Source organism: Anas platyrhynchos, chromosome 7, assembly GCF_047663525.1.
Source record: "Anas platyrhynchos isolate ZD024472 breed Pekin duck chromosome 7, IASCAAS_PekinDuck_T2T, whole genome shotgun sequence".
Lineage (NCBI taxonomy): Eukaryota > Metazoa > Chordata > Aves > Anseriformes > Anatidae > Anas > Anas platyrhynchos.
This window is the reverse complement of record NC_092593.1, coordinates 16,783,842-16,802,465: the sequence shown is the minus strand read 5'-3', so window position 1 is coordinate 16,802,465 and position 18,624 is coordinate 16,783,842. Positions and strand designations below refer to the sequence as shown.

The following is an 18,624-nucleotide window of genomic DNA, read 5'->3' as shown; positions in this document are numbered from 1 at the left end:
TCAAATCCTATCCTCATCTGATGGCCAAAGGCAAAAATGTTTTGAATGTTGCTGGGAAATCTGGAATGTGCTGATGGGAGAGACCAAGAGAGCCTCTAGGGTTATGAAGCTGCTGTCAGGGAAGGATGTTCTCTGTGTTGAAGGGATGCAACTGGCCAAATGAACTGTTTGAAATAACTTTGCATTTTTGTTTCTGTTTGACCTACATGTATTCTCATATAGGGAGGGCACTTTTAGCATCTTTTGTGTAACAGTTGTTTACTGTAATATAGCAGTGCTGAAAGTGAGACCACAAAAAGGTAGGTGGCTGTGTGTCCAAGCACCCTGCCTGTGAGCTGGAGAGGATGAAGAAGTGATGGGGTGAAATGGGATGTGGAGCAGCTAACCAAGGGAAGTATCCTTCAACCCTGATTTTAAGAAGTAGTACAGCCACAATCAACTGTATTTTGCTTTTGCAAAAGTGATGCCTGACCTGAAAGACTACACAAACCGAAAACTATTTTTCCCAGTTAGCTTTGTGTCATTCTGTGAAGGAAAAAAAATGCTTAACTGTTGCCCACATGCAGTATCTAGTGGCAAAATAGAAAGAAGTGTGTATTTCCTCTCAAGGTCAGGCTTTGCTTGGTGAATAAAGCTCTGGGAACTTCTGAGTTTGGCCCTGTTGTATGGGTCTCTGCAGAAATTGAACTGGAGGACAGATGTGGGTTTCTCTGAATATTTGGTATCAAACTTGGCATCAAGTCTGGTGCTTGATTTGAAATGAAATATTTTTCCACGAGGACTGCCGAAATCTTTCACTAGAGGGCATCAGCCGGCCGGGAGAACCGCTCCCACTGGCAGAAAACCTTTTCCTGAAAAGAAATGCTGGTGCCTGAGCGGTGTCTGAGCCTGCTCACCGGCTCTTTGACAGAAGCTTGTTTGGCAGGCTACCTAAAACGTCCTTTAAACCGAGATATCCTGAACAGCCCTAAACTCTTTGTGCCAGTAATGACCAAATAGGTCGGCTTTGCCCAGTTGGGAGGGATTCCCTCTCTTCTGTTTGCAGTGGATGCCCACAGAGGAGGGCTGCATTCCTCCTGGGTAACCCGCCTGGAGGAGCAGTATGGGGGCTGTCTGTCACGGTGCTGCCTGTAACAACCCTCCCACATCCCCGGGGGCGGGCGGGCGCACTTCGGTGTTTGTTTAAACTCCTTTATTTTCGTCCAGGCGTGCTCGCCCTCTCCTGAGGGACGCCAGGTCTACCCAGCGCCCGTGAGGGAGCTGGGAGATGGCGGCCACCGCCCCCGCCGGGCGCTGCCCGCACCAAAGATGGCGGCGGCGCTGAGGCGGAAGGGGCGGCCGGGCGGAGCGGGGCGGAGCGGGGCGGTCCGGAGCAGAGCGGAGCGCTCCGGCCTTCCCCGGCCGTGCGGGGAGCCGAGCCGGGCCGAGCGGGGCTCCGGGGGGGCGCGGGCAGCCGCCGCCGCTGCCATCTCCCAGCTCAGCCCGCATGGGGCCGGCTTGAGCGGGGCCGGGAGGCGCGGCGCCATGCAGTGCGCCGACCCCGCGGCCGCCATGAAGGGGCCGGAGGGCGAGGGCAAGGCGGAGCCGCCGGCGGCGGCGGGGCAGAGCGGCGGCAAGAGCGGCGGGGGCCGCGGAGCCAAGGGCTGGCACTACAGGTGGGCACGGCGGGGCCGGGGAGGTGGGGGGGGGCTGCGGGAGCCGCCGGTGCTCGGAGAGCCCGGGGCGGGTGGCGGTGCCCTCCGCCGGGACAGCTCGGGCAGCGCCCCGGGGGTGGCTGCTGGCTGCCAGCTGCAAGCCGCCGCGTGGTTTAGTTCTTAATTTGTATTATTTTTAGTTATTTTTTTGGTTAGATTGCTTCGGGGGGGTGTGCGCCGTCGCTTGGAGGCGGCTGTCGTGTGGCCGGGGGTGCTGGGGGGACGCGCCCTGCTGGCTGCTGCTGCCCCCTGCCAGGCTACGGGCACACGCTCCGAGTTGTCGGGGATGTGCCTCCCTCCCTCCGGCACTTATAAAATAATAAACTTTGTGCTGAACTCTAGCGTGGCCTGCCTGCGTTGGGACCGTAACCTCGATGTTTGGTGTGTTTCGGTGCCTGCCAGAAGCTCCCCGAGCTTTGCCTGGTGTGCTGTGGTGGCCGCTCACCGCCAGCCTGCCTAGGGTGAGGGGAGCGTGGGGAAAGCTGGCCCCACAGGGTTCATTAGAAACAGATTCAAATTAAAACGCTTCCTGTGAGTGAGCGTTTTCTGGTTCAAGGAGTTGCTGCTCCCATCCAGATCAAGGACGTCTAAGGTTCGAGGGGCTTGTGACTGCTTTAGGGCTTTCATCCTCCACTGGAGTTGAGCTGTGTTGCCATTGAAATTAGCACAATTCTGTGAAGTTTGCGCATTTTTCCTGCTAATGGAGACCCTCCCGAGCAGTCAGTGGACACTGCTGTGTCCTGCTCCTGGGGGCAGAAGGGGCGCCTTGTGCTTCTGCACGGGATGTTGGGGGGTCACCCACTTGCCTTGTAGAAACAAACACCTAGGCCCAGCTGGCAAGGGTGCTTCGTGCCTAATGATTTTAACAGGGAGTGGGCAGTGCAGGCGTCTCTGAGCACCTAGGTCGTAAGTAACTTCCTTCTGAAAGCCCCCTTTTCAGGATCACCCACCCGGCTCTTCTGTTGCTCATGCTCACTGTTGTGGCTCGCAGGGCAGAGGCTGTGCTGAGCCCACCAACCTCACTGCAGCCAGCGAGATACGCCTTGCGACTACCACTACGTGGCTGAAATTGCTCTAGTGGAAACTTGTTATTTTGTAGGTCTTTGGGACGAGTTTAATATATTAATTGTGTTATGATGGACACTGAGGTACCTTGCTGTTAATCTCCGCTCTGTTGGGAATCTATTTACAGCTCTGTTTGACTTTTTATGTTTAATCAGGGACAAAACATCACGTTTTCCCCCTGCCTCCCTACGATGGTTTCCTGTCAGGATGCTGCAGTTTAGTTTTTGCATGCTTACTTTTATTACGGAACGTTGTCGAGTAAAGAAAGATCTCTCTAGTAATAAATGGGTCAGTACCTAAAATAGTGGGTTTAGAAACATTTCTGGTGGTGGAAGTTCTCTCTTTTTAACTTTCCTGGCACAGGGCGTGGGCAGTGCGTGGTCGTGCAGTGTAGCAGAAGTAAGGTCCTGAAGCACTGTGTCAGCACAGACTGTGTGGTGCAGAAGCGTAACTCTGTACTTGGTGAAGTGTCTTTTCAAAGCATGGTTGTAAGACAAATGGGGCCAGTACTTCATACTTCACTGCTATGAATGGGGAATCACGATGGTGTGTGTGTGGGGGGGGAAGGGGACAGAAATCTTTAGCATTACTGGAACCTGAAATAATGACAACTGAATCTCAGAGAGTTGGAAAGTCACGCTTCCTTGTTGTACGGTGCGTGTCCAGAGAATATTAAAAAATGGAGCAGAAAGTCTAACTTTACGGTTTTGTAGGGAAGTAGTAGGGAGGTTTTTTAAAGAGCTGTAGTAAAGGGTTAGGCCTAATGTTTTTCAGTGGAGAAGAAACCACCAGAGGCAGCTGAATGCTTCAGGTTATGTAGAAGTACAGATAAATCTCTTTGCAGACATGCTCTACTCAGAGCCTGTGTGTGATGAGTTTGGGCAGCCCACACAGCGGTGCCTCCTGCGGCTTGTATAGCTCAGTTTCTTTGGAGTGAAGGAAGGTACTCTTTTATTTTTATTTTTTTGACTTAGTTGTTGAGTATGGGAGTCTGGAGAAACTGCGCTTCTAGACATCTGACAGGAAATTATCTTGCTTACTTATGGATGTGTGATGAGTCTCAGAGTGTGTCTGAGAGCAGCCAATGCTGAGCTGCCTTTTCTTGACTGATAGCAGTAACAGCGTGAACATTACGTTACAGTGAAGTAGATAAGAAAGAGCCTGAGAGGCTGTGCTTCATGCACAGTTATCAAGTTAGGAAGTGGCATTGCCCATTTGCATTCAGCTATTCTACTTTTAGTCTTGATCATCTTCATTAATTTTTGCACTGCTCTAGATTGAGTGAACAGAGTAGCTTGGAAGCAGTGAGAGAAAGGCGACAGCCTTGGCAGGTACTCGTATGATGTGTGAATCATAGTCATTCAAATAACAAAAATTTCACAAGCAGAATCTGTATCTGTGAGCTAAATAGAAAGCTGGTCAGAGTACTTGCCAAGGAAATATAACAAATCCTCTCAGCCTGCCTTGAGGGAATTTCAGATAATTTTGAGAGAAATGACTTGCAATAACTGGTTCTCGTTTATCTCCGAAGATAAAAGTTCAAGGCACTGCAGTTGACTAGAGAAATGAGATTGTCTTTCCCCGTTGGAGATGTGCTAATGTGCTGTCCTCTCACATTTTTCTTCATGGTTCTGTTCTCAAATGCATAAATCAAATCAGTTTCTTTTAAAAGGGCTCACAGCACTTCTTCCCTTGCTGGTAGAAATATATGTACATGCTCATTAATTTCCTAGTGATAGCTGATTTTAAGATTACAAGTTATATTTCAAAACTTATTTGCTTTTTAGTTCCTCATGTCTTCTTTTTGGTAACTATCTTTGTTCCTTATTTCTTAAACAGCTTAAGCATCTGTTCACTATGGATGTTGCCACAGATGTCTGTGAAGTGTTACAGGTCAGATGTCTTTTGCTGTTTTTCAAGGAAGCAAGTTAACTTTATCTGTTCTTGAAAGTTTACTAAATGCTGCCGGGCTGTGAATTAATATATCAGAACGTTTCAGTGGAGGCAGTTTCTAAGGCAGGGAGTCAGTTTCCTAGACTTTTTCCTCTAGGGGTGGCAACGACAGGAAAGCGAGTTCCTCATGCTGGATGCATTCTGTGCACTTAGTTTATCAGCTTAAGATGGTTTCTCTTGTTACATTACTCCACAGGCCTTTGGGCCAGAGTAAAAAAGGCTGAGAGTGAGTAAACAGCAATGCAAACAAACAGCGGAGAGGGCTTTGGCAAAAAGAGCAGCGTTATAGCATCATAACTCTTTTAAAAGTCAAATTCAAAAATCTAAGAAATTGAATGCTGGGTGACAGTTGTCTTTGAAAGGCTTTGTTTTGCAGTTGACACTGACTGCTCTTCATAAATGAACACACACCAAAAAAAAAACAACACACCAACAACAAAGGCTCTCCCCTGAAAACAATCAACCAAAACAATGTGAAGAGTTACTGACCTTAAATCAGTCTTCTATTGGAGCAGATGAGCATGCAGTAGTGCAGCAGAACAGGCAGCTGAAACACATGGGTATATTTTTAATTCTGTGTTTCAAGATGATTGTGGACCCTTCCCATAAAATAATACCATGGGAAACGTGTTTTAAAGGGGGGGGGTGGTTGCACTTGTGAGTTTGATCTCAGTTGACTTGGGGTGACAATCTGCTGCACTTCAGATGAGTGGAAGCAAAGTGTGTGAGACTGAGCTAGGCTGTGGAAGTGCTTAATTACTATTATTTTTTTCATGCTGTCTTGTGAAATGAATTAATTAGCTCCAACAAAGGGAAGTGTCTTGAAACTGATACCATCGTCTTGAGCAGATGTTGATAAGAGCCCTTTTTATTGAGGGTGGAGTTAATGTCGGTCTTAGTTGTGAGGATAATATGTAGAGTTTTTCTAGTTTCTGTGTTTTTCTGTTCAAGATTAAGCATTCTTGGAATGTGGAGGATAAATTTCATGCATTTCGCCCTTTAAAGCTGAAAGCAGCTTGGCAGAAGCAGATAAACTGGGTAACGGCAACGCGATATCTAACAGCGCTTCCTACAGTGAGCCTCTCCCTTGCTGATCCTTCACTCCTGTCTCTGACCAGCATTTCTCATTATAGCATTAATGTAAGCATCTAATTCTTGCTTAGGCTGCCATACGGTGTATTAGCTGGCCTAATTAACTTTGGACTCCTGAGAACAGGCTGGAATTTAAGTCCCTATCACTTGAAAAGTATAAAAAAAGAAACGTTATGCAAATGTCATGCTGGGACAGCTCCCAGTAAGGAAGTACCGGGAGCTCAAGCACTTTTATTTCCCATCTCCCACGTCCTGGGGTTCCTCCCTGTGCTGTCTGGAGCTAATTATTTGGGGTCACGCGTGGGGTTTTGGTGCTGGGTGTCCCCAAGCCCCCTCCAGGCCATAACATGGTGTTACCTCAGCTTCCTCAGCTGGTGCGGCGTTACCTCAGGTTCCCGCAGCCGCCCGGCTCTGTGACATCAGGGCAACGCCCACCGCTTCCATTTATTACTTATTACGTTTCTATGGAGGGTTTTGCTGATTGTATGATGGCTCTGATGTCACGCTTGTGTCACGGTGACCTCAGCCTGTTTCTGGAGGCCTGTGATGGCGCCCAGGCCATCTGGTGGTGGAAGGCCCCGGCTGCCGGGGATCTCACGGTGCCGGTGGTTGTGCGAGTTGCCCTCTGTTCTGGTACCAGCAGTCAGACGCGGATGGATGTCACGTTCATTCACCATGATGGTGGGAAGTGGCTGAAAAGCCCCATGCCTGGATTTATTTATCCTCATCTGAGTCCTTCCTTAATGAGTATACCGTACTCGTAGCACTGACTGAGAAACACTGCGCTCGATGTAGTTGTCTCTTCACAACACAAGAAGGCCGTGTTTAAAATGCTCAGCTGCTTATATCACCCCCCCAATCTGTTCATTGTTAATAAAATGTTAAGATCATTATTTATCGCACTTATTTTTGTCCTTGATAAAGCTCCAAGCACTTCTCAAAAGGCAGGTGAGCGTTGGTGCTCACAGACTGAAAGAAAGGAGATGGAGCAGATGACAGCCCAGATTCATTGTGAATTGAGAGAAGTGTGTAATAAGTGGGTAGAGTTGGAGAAACAGGTTTGGGCAACTTAAATAGGTCGTGGTGATGGCTGGTGTTCTAGCAGAGACCTGAACTGGGGCGGCAAGCTCTGAGTTTGTCTCCAGCCCTGTGGCTGCTCCATGAGCAGCTCTCAAGAGCCGTATCCCTCTCCTGCTTCCCAGAGCAGGCTGTAAAAGCTGCTGGGGCAGGAGCAACAAACATGGGAGTTGGTTCTGACATGCAGGATACTTTTCTTAATACTGGAATATTCGTTCAGAGTTAAAAATTAAGCTGAACTGAAGAAGCAGAAACTTCTAAATAGCTTTTAACCATCCAACAATTTGTGCTTTCCCTAGAACAGATCTCTCCAGGAGCTAATGGCCATTACAAGCGCCAATCCTGGAAGTGCGAAGGGTACTTTCTCAACTTGCCTTTTCTAACATAATCGTGTAGCAGCATGTTAATTAAAATTGCCTACAATATTAACATCCTCCTCTGCCACACACGCTCTCTCCCTAGAGAGAAGATGAAAAACAAACTGCGTGTGACCTAATCACACTGCTTAATGTACAAGCAGAAAGTGCCAGCTGCTGCTGGTAGATTGTCCTAGGTTGGTTCTTATGCTGTACTCACAGTACCATGAAAACCACAGCACCCTGTTTACTTAGGGATGTTGCCTTGACACACATGCCCATCATCAGCTGGTGTGATGTGTTTTTATTGTAGGGATCACTGCTTGCTGATAACGCTGTCTGACAACTTTCATTTTAGGGTGCTTGCAAAGCTGATGTGGTTTCAGGTTTTCTGTGTGGCACATCTAATGATGAAATGCAACAGGCTGAAATGGGGGGGGAGAAGTGCTGGTATTTTGTGTGTTAAGCTGGCAACATCATGTTTGATAACCTGGGATGCCTCTCTGCTTTGGAGCAGGAACGTCAGTGTCACGGGGAAGGCTTTTTGCCTCGGATGTGCCTTTTTGTCTTTCATGTGTAAATTTCTAAGTTTTTGAGTCTGAAAATCTTTAAAAATGTGCTTAGTGTTTAGGCACCGATGTTAATTTCCAACAGAGCTCAGTTTGCCGAAGTTGACTTCATTTGCAGTGGAGCTGCGATGCCCGAGTGGTCTGCAACTGAAAGCCAAAAGTCTTCGAGGTAGAGCTGCAGGACGCTGTGTTCATGTGCTCGTTTCTCACCCTGGCTCTGACCTCCTCTGTGCTAACAGTCACGCTCTTTAAACTGTTCTTCCTCTGTAATCACTAATTGTATGTTCCTCTTTCTCAGAGGCCTAGTTTGGAACAGTTGGCTTTGATTTTGCAGAACTGTTGCAGGGTCACAGCTGCAGCTGAAATCACCAGAAGCTGTGATTTGAAAATATCAACTGCAAAAATATGGTAGGGAAAAAAATGGGCCGCAGCAAGCTCATAGCTAGAAAGGCTGAAAATTCACTGTACATCCGTTCAGTAAAATGGGATGACAGTATCCTCTTTCTTTATTGTTTGGTGCATCACTCCTTCATAAACATCGCTAACAAGCACAGGAGAAGAAACTCATAGGAAAGCTTTTTGTGGGAGTATGAATATCAAATGAATAACGCCTGATGTTCACTGTGCGATGAACAGGAAAGGTTTTGAGTAATTTCTTGTGTGGGGATTAGCGTCCACTTAAAGCACTGACCAAGAAAGTAGTCCTGATATTTTTGTTTGTTGTGATGACCATGAGTGGTTAAACTAACACAGATGCTTTCTTAATTAGCGCTTAAACCTGCTGAGTACCTCATGCCTCAAGTTTAATGTAGGAATATTTTGGGTTCATTTCTGTATATCTAAAAGCTATAGGATAGTTTGGGTTGGGATATCTCTAGTCCAGCCTCATGCACAGAGCAGGGCCAGCTTCACAGTTATAACAGGTCATTTAGGGCCTTCTCCAATTGAGTTTTGAGCATATCCAAGGATGGATATATTTTTGCTTGTTTGGAAATAGTAATTTTTATCCTGTTTAACCTGAAATGTCTCAAAGATTGTTCAAAAAATAAATGTCTCTACTTTTTATCTGGATAACTAATCAGTGTCCATACCTATGTTTTAAGAGCTCCTAGGTTAGAAGAGGTTAGAAGCAGACCAAAATGCCTGAGGGAAAAATATGCATAGCAGTTAATGAGCTAAAACACGCTGGAGGGTGCTTAGAGTAACTAACTGGTTTTAGCACCAGTGTCTGTGACTAGTACTTGCCAGTGTCTGCCACTTTCTGAAGGGCTGTAGACAGCAGATATTGCAGCATTTCAGAGGTGCTCATCCATCAGTGTGTTTGCCCAGCTTGCGTTACGTTGTTATGTTACGTTGCTGCTGTTTGCTGAGCAGAGCAGCTTTAACTGTCAGCTGCCTGAGCTTGATGAAACTGGACTGGAAGGGAAAGGTTTGGTTTCTGGTAACAATAATACGTGAAGCTGCGCGTTATGGTGTGCAGCCATAAACTGGCAACGTGAATGCTGTTAGTTACAGGAAGCAATAGCTGTGCTCCAAGGGCGTAAGGTGGAGAGTTCATACCTCCTGAGCTGCCTGGTTTTTGTACCTTTCACCTCTAAGATATTGCTGTGAGTTAAATCCGCAGTTACTTGTTCAGCAGTAGCTTGAGTACTGGTTATCCTTGCAGAATAATCTGCAGGGCTGGCTGCTGACTCTCAGGTCCAGCTTCTTTTGTGTTATGCTGATGCAAACCCACAAATAAATTGTGTGTGGGTAGAGTTCATGCTGACTCGAGCTCTTTACATACATGCAAGAGAAATTGCTTAGCTGAAACTCACTGCAGTTTTTTTTTACAGGCAGATGAGAGCTAAAGAGCTCCTTAAATGATAACGTAGTTAAATATTACCAGCTTTACAGTAGTCCAGTGAGAGCAGTATTTTGCTTCTCATTCATTAAATGGTCTCTCTCCTTTTCTTTTTCCCATTGCTACCCTGCAGAAGTGTTACAGTATTGTTTCATTTGTGTATAATTGATCCGTGGCCTTTAACGCAGAAAAAAAATTGAAAGTCTAATTAGTATGCCTTAAAAGAACAAAACAACAACAGCAGAAAATGTTGTAAGCTAGATTTGTCATGTTCCCCTGGAGAACTTAGTGCCAGGAGAAAATTTAGGTGCAAATGCAACTGCCTCGTCGATAACTTGGGCTTGCAGGGCTTGGGCTCATTTTGGGTCCTCTTTAGTGCTTCTCTTCCAGTTCATGTGCACTCCTAAAGGTTTACAGGAACATGCAGAGAAGTTCTTACATTTAACAAACATGTGTGTTGCTAGCATGTTTTCATGCTTGCAGCCAGCAGTTCTGTTCACAGGGTTTACAGTCAGTGTTGTCATGTTGTTGGACATTTCTTCTTTGCACTTGTTGTTTGGTTTCTAACTCACAGTCGAACACAGTGGAAACAGATGAGCTGACGAACAGGAGCTCTTGCGGCTACTTTACAGCTGACTGCATGGTCTTGGTGGTGAGTTGCATGGCCAGGCCAGCTTTTTATTTCTTCCAAAATCATTTGGAAAAGCAGAACTAATGTGTTGCTGCTAGCTGGATGAAGGCTTCTGCCTTGCCCTGCTGGGTGTGCCGGCAAGATCTCTGCAGTCACAGAAGATAATTTGCACAGTTTCCACTGCTGACATAGCTTTTTCCTCCCCCCCTTTATCTTCTCTTCCTTCTCCCCACCTCCTTTTAACGAAAAGGGGAATTAATACCTTGTAGACAAGCACATTGCAGTGGTGTATGAGGAATAAGCAAGCTGTTACAGACCAAGTTCAGTAAAAATGGTTCCTGCTGTTTTTTCAAACTGTGTAGTCAGAGCCATTCATTGGTTTGTATTGTTCTGACTGTGCTTTCTTCAGATCCACGTGCAGCCAGCAGCTGCTTGGAGCTTACGGAAATCCGCAGGGAAGCCTTTGGCTGCTGCTCTGCTCCTCAAGCAGCTGCAGGACCTGCAGAAGCCTGGCTGCTTTTAGTCTCCTCCATGGTGCTGCCTGGGCCCCATCAAAGTTAAAATTGGCAGAGGGACAGCCTCGAAGTGTGCTGCGAGCTCTGTCCTGGTGGGTAGGTGAATTTTTGTGCTGCTGTTGGCAATGCCCTGCTTGAGAAGAGGTGGGGAGGTGCCTGCGCAGAGCCTGCCTCTTGGTGAAGATGTTGGCCCTGTGCCCATCAGGTGCAGGTTGGCTTGGCTGGAGCTCCTGCAGGACGTCACCATGGGGCTGCTGTGCCTCAGCATCTGTGTTCGAGACTTGGGTGCTGCATGTAAACAGGATACAGGAGGAATTTGGCCCTGCCATCACCCGCTCTCCTTTTTCCTCCGAGGAGGAAACCAGCCTGCAAGGCACTGACAGCTGCTGCAGCTGAAGGGGCGTAGCAGAAAAGGACAAGTAAGGGGAGAAAGGATACATAAACCAACAGTAATCCTTGGTGAATATTTTATTCCTCTCGTCTTTGAGTGGTGCTTGGGTATCTAAAAATATGGCTTGTGGGAGACATCACTGGAGATGGGGCGGGCTTGTCCTCTGAGAAGAGTACAGACCATTCTGTAATTTCTCATCAACTTTAATCACTCACAGGGACAATTTTACTTTATAAATGTTGTTGAGTGGGCTGAAAAAAGTGAGATAGGTGGGCAGCAAAGTTCAGTAGTGCTCAGCCTTCAGGGAAAAAACACAACAACCAAAAACATTTATCTATTGAGGGGTAGATGTGCTGGGCTGAGGTTCAGGTGCTATACCACAAGTTCCTGCATAACTTTTTCTTGGATTATGATTTGCAAGGAGTCATTACTTAAAGCAGTACAGTAAGTGTCAACTTTATTTTTTTTTAACATGCCTAACTGGTGCAACACTTGCACTCATTTTTTGCCTCCACTTCAAAGAAGGACACAAATTTTTATGAAGCTGTTGACTCATTGTGGCTGAACTGTTCCTGTTCCTCTGACAATCTGAAACTGTTGGGAGCATTTTGAGTAGCAGCAGCAGCAAGTTGGCTACTGAAAGATACACTACCCATAGGTACATGTGCATGCACATAGCTAGCAGCAGGTTTTGCTAAAAGGGAGGAAAATCCCAGCGCAGCCAGGCCTTGCTGTGAGCGTTGTGCAACACTGCTCAGTGGTTTTGGTCACTTCCAAAACCTGTTTTCTAAAAGTCAGAAACCCCAAAGTGGGGTATGATAGGGGCTTCCGAAGTTCTGCAGACAACTTTAAAACAAGTTTCACTATTGTTTCCTTGGAATAAATGCTGGCAAGTAACTTCTAAGGAAGTTACTAATTTTAGCACTGCTGGTGCTGTGGTTATCTGAGCAGAGCCAGCACCCAGACCACTTGCTCTCAAAATCTGCCATCTCAGAAGCTTTCCGTAGCTCCCAGAAGAGCCCTACTTATTCCATTCTTGTGTAATATTCTTTTTTTTTTTTTTTTTTTAAACAGGGTTTTATCTGCCTTATGACACTGCTTTAGCTAATGCTACAACATTTAATTTTGCTCTGGAGGCGCTTACCTTAACATTACTGAAGGGAATGCCCTGGTTACAATTCTGTGGCTTTGCTATTAATAACGTTGAGCATGTTTTGCTGTATTCACAGGGAAGTACTCGTGTTTACACAAAAGGAGATTAGGAGGTTAGCTCTGCTCCTGGAAGAGGGGTGGACGCTTACAAGATAGTAACCATCTCTCTTTTGTGAATTATGATTTGCAGTCTGGATTTGAAGTTTTGTTTTTTTTTTCTTTTTCTCCAGTGTATAAAAATGTTACTGATTTTGAAATAAGCCTTACTTCAAGTGTTGAAAACTCCGAGGCCCATGGTGTGTGAATTTGTGCTGGGAGAGTGTGATGGATGCCTACAAGGGCTGTGTTCTTGCTCTTCTGCTAGTTTGTTTGCTTCCAGGCTCTTACACTGTCAAGGAAATGTTTTAAATACCGGCCGAGTTTCTCATGCCCTTTGGGCAGGTTAATCTGTGGCATGCGTGGCTGCTCAAAGTTTGCTCGGCCTTTGGCGGGGTGAAACCTCAGCATAGGGCCAATAATTTTCACAGCTCTGTTGGAGGGACACAGTTAAGGTGGAAAACAACGTGACCAATATTGCCTAGTCTGACAGAAAATCAGCTTTGCATTGAGTTAAGCACTTACTGCTGAGCGTGCCACTGCTTGGGGTCCCTCAGCGGGACGGGGCAGCAGCTCTTCCTCTTCCCTGAGCTCTGCGGGCTGTGATTGCAGAGCATGGGTGAAGCTTGGACGGCTAGGCAAAATGGAAAGCAATTAGCTGTGACTAGAGATGATTTTCAGAACATTAAAGACAAGTTCGTGCACTTTTATGACTGCAATCTCACAGTTCTCGGCATAATTGTGACGATGAATAAGTCTAAACTGCGCTTCACTTGTGCGCAGTAACAACCGATGGGGATGTGTTTGGTCATGTCTCCTTAGCATTTTTATGAGTTTAAGATGCTGTCTGCTCTCCTGGGGTTTGTTTTTGTCTGCATAGTACTGCTTAATGAGCTATTCCTAATTAAATTCCTAGCTAGTCCCACTGGCTGCTTCCCATTGCAGGGCAGTACTGTCATACTGACAGCTAGTGGATGCGTTTTGCTGTTTTTAAATGTAATGTGAAAAATCAGCTACTTGGTTTTTCTTCAAAAACCTGACAACTCAGTAAGTGTACTCTGGAGAAACTGCCTCTGTTTCGAAATGAAGCATGGGCAGCAGCTTCAGCTGTTCTGTAACACATCCACCGATACTTAGTCCAACTGTGTTGGGACCAAAATCCATGAATGGAGGTGTTCCCCTGGCTCTAGCAGTCCCGTGTGTCCCCACATTTCCACCCTTGCTGATAGGGGGGCACTTTGACCACCTAATGACTGGCACAGGCTGCTGCTCCTATGGACTCGGAATAATTTTCCCTTAATCTTCAATATACTGCAAGCTACAGAACATTTAAAATCTAATAAGATAGCTTAAATGTAAGATTCTTTTAAAAAACAAATGGTTAGAGTCTGATGTTTGGGTTGTTGTTTCAGTTCTTTGTTGGGATAAAATAGGAACTTCTCACATTGTACCTGTCTCAGAGTGCTCATTTTGCTATAGGACTGTGCTCCGCTGTACCAGTTGGGTTCATTACAGCAGCATTTCTACAGTTACGGGAATGTGCTCTATAAAGTTGAGTTTCAAGCTGTGGTTTTAAGGAGATTAGTTTGTTGCCGTAAGACTTGTAAACCTTTCTTTGGACAATGGATTTTAAGAAGCACTAATGTATGTTGTCTGTAGCGATGTTAAGTCTCCACACTACATGCCCCTTGTGGGTTCTTAGTTCTGGTGGGTGTTGCAAGTTCAGGCTTCGAAACAACTGGATTTTCCTGCCAGGCCAGAGAAGGAGACATTTCAGGCTTGCTTTATATTTCAGAATATCTTGATATGGCCTGTACATGCATGTTGTCTTCTGCACAGCACCTGTACGGTCTGTAAGGATTCTGGAAATTAAGGACGAGCAGAACCATGCATAGGAGTACCCAGCAGCAGGTTTTGGCTAGTGACCATGATTGAGGTTCTCTTAATAAGCTAAAGAAAATTAATTTTGTTTACAAAGCTTACTTAAATGGGGGAACACAAAACAAGTATGTGTCTATAGTTACCTGAAACTACGCCAGAGTGACTGTTGAATGAATCTTAAGTGTTGATGAAACTAATTATGCCTGGAAATTGTTTGGAGTTCAGTAAGTCCATTTAAACTGTCTTATGAAATAATCTCAGAAATGAGATTCAAATCTGTTAAGTATTGGTAGTTGTTTTTTTGTTTTTTTGTTTTTTTGTTTTTTTTTTTTCTTTTAAAGATAGCGCCGCTCTAAAAAATGAAGGTGAAAATTAGTTTTCAGGGAATAGATAATGATGCTTAGAAACTGACGCTTTACTACTTGATATCATCTGATTGCTTTTCTTTTTCTTTTTGTGATAGTGATCACATGGAAAATATTTATGGCTACTTAATGAAATACACCAATCTTGTCACTGGTTGGCAATATCGGTAAGTTTTCTGTTTTTTTTTTTCCTGGTGGTTTTTAGTAACAAAGACTCTTGGCAGTGCCTAAATGAGTGTATTTCAGTCTTTTTAAGTAGAAAATGGGAAAATCCAATGTTATTAGGCAAACTTGATGAAAGTGTCTTAATCCTTTTCTCTATATAGGTTGAGCTGTCATGCAGATGAATAATATTTGTATTAAAGTATGATTAAGAAGTTAAAAAATGATTTAAAAAATGCTCTTTTAAGTCTCAAAATCTTGCAGTAGTATTCTTCTGCGAGCACAGTTGTTCTCTTGTTCTATAGAAATCCATCCCAATCTTTGAGAAAAATTTAGTACAAACTTAATTTGTCTGCAGACATGTTGGGAAAATATTTCATGTGTTTGGGGTTGTACTGACACAAGTCTTTTAAGTCTCAGTCCAGTCTCTTGTGAACTTGTGAGAAATCAAGACTTTCATTATATCTGTTCTCACCTTCCCTTCTTAAAAGAAGAGGAAAATGCTGACTTTGTTTTGTGTGTTTGCTTTATCACCATTGCAGATTTTTTGTTTTAAACAATGATGCTGGCCTACTGGAGTACTTTGTGAATGAGCAGTCAAGACATCTGAAGCCCAGGGGTACCTTGCAGCTGGCAGGAGCTGTAATTTCGCCCAGTGATGAAGACTCTCACACCTTTACGGTCAATGCTGCCAGTGGGGAGCAGTATAAACTAAGAGGTAGGACCTCTGTTCTTGGCTAGGGGACTCTTCCACTAGAGGCACTCCTGGCTCTCACCTGTGGTTGCCGCTCTGGGCTTGGCTGCCTGTCCAAAAGCAAAAGAATTTGTTTGACTGACTGCTGTAATGAGTGTTGTGTGTGAAACTTTCAGCCTGCTCTTCAGTTAGTTAAGAGCTGTCCTTCTGTACGGATGGTTCCATACTCTTTGGGCTTGATGATGCCCAGAAGACCACAAATTTGAGATGTGTAGGGTGGGGGGGGTTTAATCTTCGTGTATAGTGTCCTTTAAATTGTACTGATGCAGAGTTTTCTAATTCATTGCAGGTAACATTACTGAGTTTAAACTTGTAAAGGATTATGTTATTCCTAATGTTCTGTATGTTAGTTTTCTTGTGGCAGTTGGTGAAGCCCGTTCTCTGATTTTGTAGGCTGTTGAAATCCGGGCTAATATCTTTTAGTACTTCTTTCTTTGAAGATACGCTGTCTTTTTTTAAATTCAGGGCACCTTATTCTGCTTCCAGGAAAATATGGCACGTTGTTAAATTAAAATGTGTGTAGGGAGTAATTGTTGAAGTTATTTTAGTTTTATATACAGAAGTTATTTCTGTGTTACAGTTTTTTCTGTGTTACAAAAATAAAAAAAAAAGTACCTGCTAATTCTGTTGAATGTGATTTAATGTCATAGCTAATTACAGATCAGCTGGGCAAATTTTAGAACAAAAAAAGTTTTGTACTGTTAATGTCTGTGTCTATTTTGAAGTATCGAGCAGTTTTTTGCACATACTTTAAAATGTCTTCATGTAGGTAATTTTTTTTGGTTTGCTTTTTTCAGCTACTGATGCTAAAGAACGGCAACACTGGGTTAGCAGGCTACAAATATGCACACAGCATCACACAGAAGCTATTGGAAAGGTATTGTATGATTGATATTTTCTTGGGCAAAAATAATTTAGGGTGGTGGTAGAGGTAGTTGCAAACGAACTGTTCTGTTATCTAAGACAAATACTAGAAAAAGGGTGTGTGGTTTTGCTTGAAACTCATGACAAGAAAAAATCCTCTGAGTAATAGCTAACTTGTAATAGAAGTATGCTTTAGGAATGAGACAAAGTGAAGTCACTTTGCACTGAAGCGCTGACTAACCCTCCCTGACCAGGTACTGGTCAGCTGGTGTTTGATAAAGAAGCGGAGCTTAAAGGTCAGAGGACTAGACTAGACTTTGAAACTCTTGGTAACCACAAAACCTATATTGTAGCTGTATAAAATCATGCTTTTAAGATAGAACAAGCTACAAGAGGTTGACCCTGAGTTGATGTTTACTTCAATTAATAGTTGTGAATGAAATTCCGTTCTCTCAAATGTGAACTCTATCCTTGCAGAATCCATTAGCTGTCAGTTTCTAGAACTGTTGCAGATCAAGGGCTAATTTTCCAGTCAGAAGTGAAAAGTATCGATCCATCTCATTTCACTGATTGTTTATAATTAGACTGTAAAACAGGGCAACTGTCAACAGATGATTCAAAATACTCTACTTAGAGATTGCTGCCAGTACATTACTATGACTTTGTCATCTGTCCTTGCTCTATACAAATTTAGAATTAAATGTTCTGCTGTACAGCTCAAATCAGAATATTTGCTGATTATTAGGAAGTAACTCTTTCTTCATATGCTTATTTATTCACTAGAACAACCCTCCTCTGAAATCTCGCAGCTTCTCTCTTGCATCTCAAGGAAGTGGCAGCTCTCCTGGTGTGCAAAGAAGACCCAGTCAAAATGCAGTTTCTTTTTTCAATGTTGGACATCACAGATTGTCAACTGGAAAAAGAGTTCCTATTCTGCAGCCAGATCACCTTGTAGATGTTCGAGAGGTTTGTCTTCTAAATTACCTAATGATCTTTTGAAGGAATTATCATCTTATATTTAGGATTGTGGAGAAGCCTGCTATTCTTATTTGGACATTTACATTGTCAGTTGTATGTCCCAAACTATTACTGCATAGCTGTGTGAGGTTAACTTGCCGTGGCTTGTAGTGGTATGTGGTGTATGGTCTGTGACTTTCACGCTCTGCAATAGTATCCTTGTGCTCAAAATGGACTTGTGTATTCTGATTTTTGCAAGTCCTAGCAGGGTAGGTAATGAGGGTTTAACTGTTACGTCACTTACTGAGCTCTTCCTTGGAGTTACAGAAGAATTGGCTATGCTGTTCTTGTGCTTTGTATGGCTAAAGAGAAATTGGTCATGACTGGTGCTTAAGAATACTAGTACTGCTATCTGGTATGCTAATTCATGTCCAGGGATGGATGTGATTTGAAAAAGAGCAAAAGAAAATGAGCAATTTAGAAATACACATTTTTCCACACTTCACATTCAGATGTAATATCTCTTGGGGATTATTACCTGATTATTATCATTCCTCCTGGAATGGAGGTTACCTGTCTATCTTGTCTGACAGAATGGACTGACTGTTGGTTGATTTAACTCATGAGTATTGATAGTGTACAAATATAAAGCTCCTTCTAAAACAGTTAGTTGCTGAATTGTGGACCTGTGTGATTTTGTAGCAGTTTTGCTATTAATGCATATTTTAATGTTAGCAGAGTAATTAGCATAGCATGATGCATTCCTTGGTAAAACAAAAAGTCTCTAATGGCAGGCTTTTTAATTTAGCGAGGAAGTGTCTGGCAAGCATGGATAATTAGAAGGGTGAGGACTTGCTTCAGAAATACATTTTTCACTTTTCAGATGGCAATACAGCTTTCTAAATTCGAGGGAGGAGAGTGTGTGAGTTGGAGCACTGAAGCAGTGCCTTGTGTCCTGTAATTGGGATTCTCACCATGGAGGTTTTCTCAGAGTAAAGTGGAGTGAATTTTCTTAACATTGAAGAGTGCGGAACACTTTGTTACTGAGTTTAGTGACACAATATCATTATGTATCAGTTTTAATTTCTGACCTGTACAGACAAGGCTCAGTAATGATACCCCTTGTAAATGTCAGTTAGTTTGCTTACCATTTTGAAGATAAAATGCTTGGATACAACACCCACGATTTTTTTTTAGATGCAGTTAA

General features: G+C 44.1%; 2 protein-coding genes across 4 annotated transcripts in view; one reads left to right on the top strand and one right to left on the bottom strand.

The window, feature by feature from the left end:
• The window catches only part of LOC101798440 (glycerol-3-phosphate dehydrogenase [NAD(+)], cytoplasmic), a 30,277-nt gene extending 24,098 nt beyond the window's left edge, over positions 1 to 6,179 (bottom strand). The window contains exons 1-2 of one of the 2 annotated variants that reach the window (XM_072040828.1): positions 6,162 to 6,179; positions 5,202 to 5,259 (exon numbers count right to left, since the gene is read on the bottom strand). The gene's annotated coding sequence lies outside the window, so the exon portion shown is untranslated. Of the gene's footprint in view, positions 1 to 5,201; positions 5,260 to 6,161 lie in introns of those variants that run through there. The other variant, XM_027462335.3, reaches the window with a different exon arrangement.
• OSBPL11 (oxysterol binding protein like 11) overlaps positions 1,294 to 18,624 on the top strand; it is a 34,998-nt gene continuing 17,667 nt past the window's right edge. The window contains exons 1-6 of one of the 2 annotated variants that reach the window (XM_027462320.3): positions 1,294 to 1,655; positions 4,599 to 4,652; positions 14,779 to 14,847; positions 15,385 to 15,560; positions 16,394 to 16,473; positions 17,244 to 17,426. In XM_027462320.3, coding sequence (XP_027318121.2) covers positions 1,309 to 1,655; positions 4,599 to 4,652; positions 14,779 to 14,847; positions 15,385 to 15,560; positions 16,394 to 16,473; positions 17,244 to 17,426 — 909 coding nt within the window. In that variant the 5' untranslated portion in view covers positions 1,294 to 1,308. The remainder of the gene's footprint in view (positions 1,656 to 4,598; positions 4,653 to 14,778; positions 14,848 to 15,384; positions 15,561 to 16,393; positions 16,474 to 17,243; positions 17,427 to 18,624) is intronic. The other variant, XM_027462321.3, reaches the window with a different exon arrangement.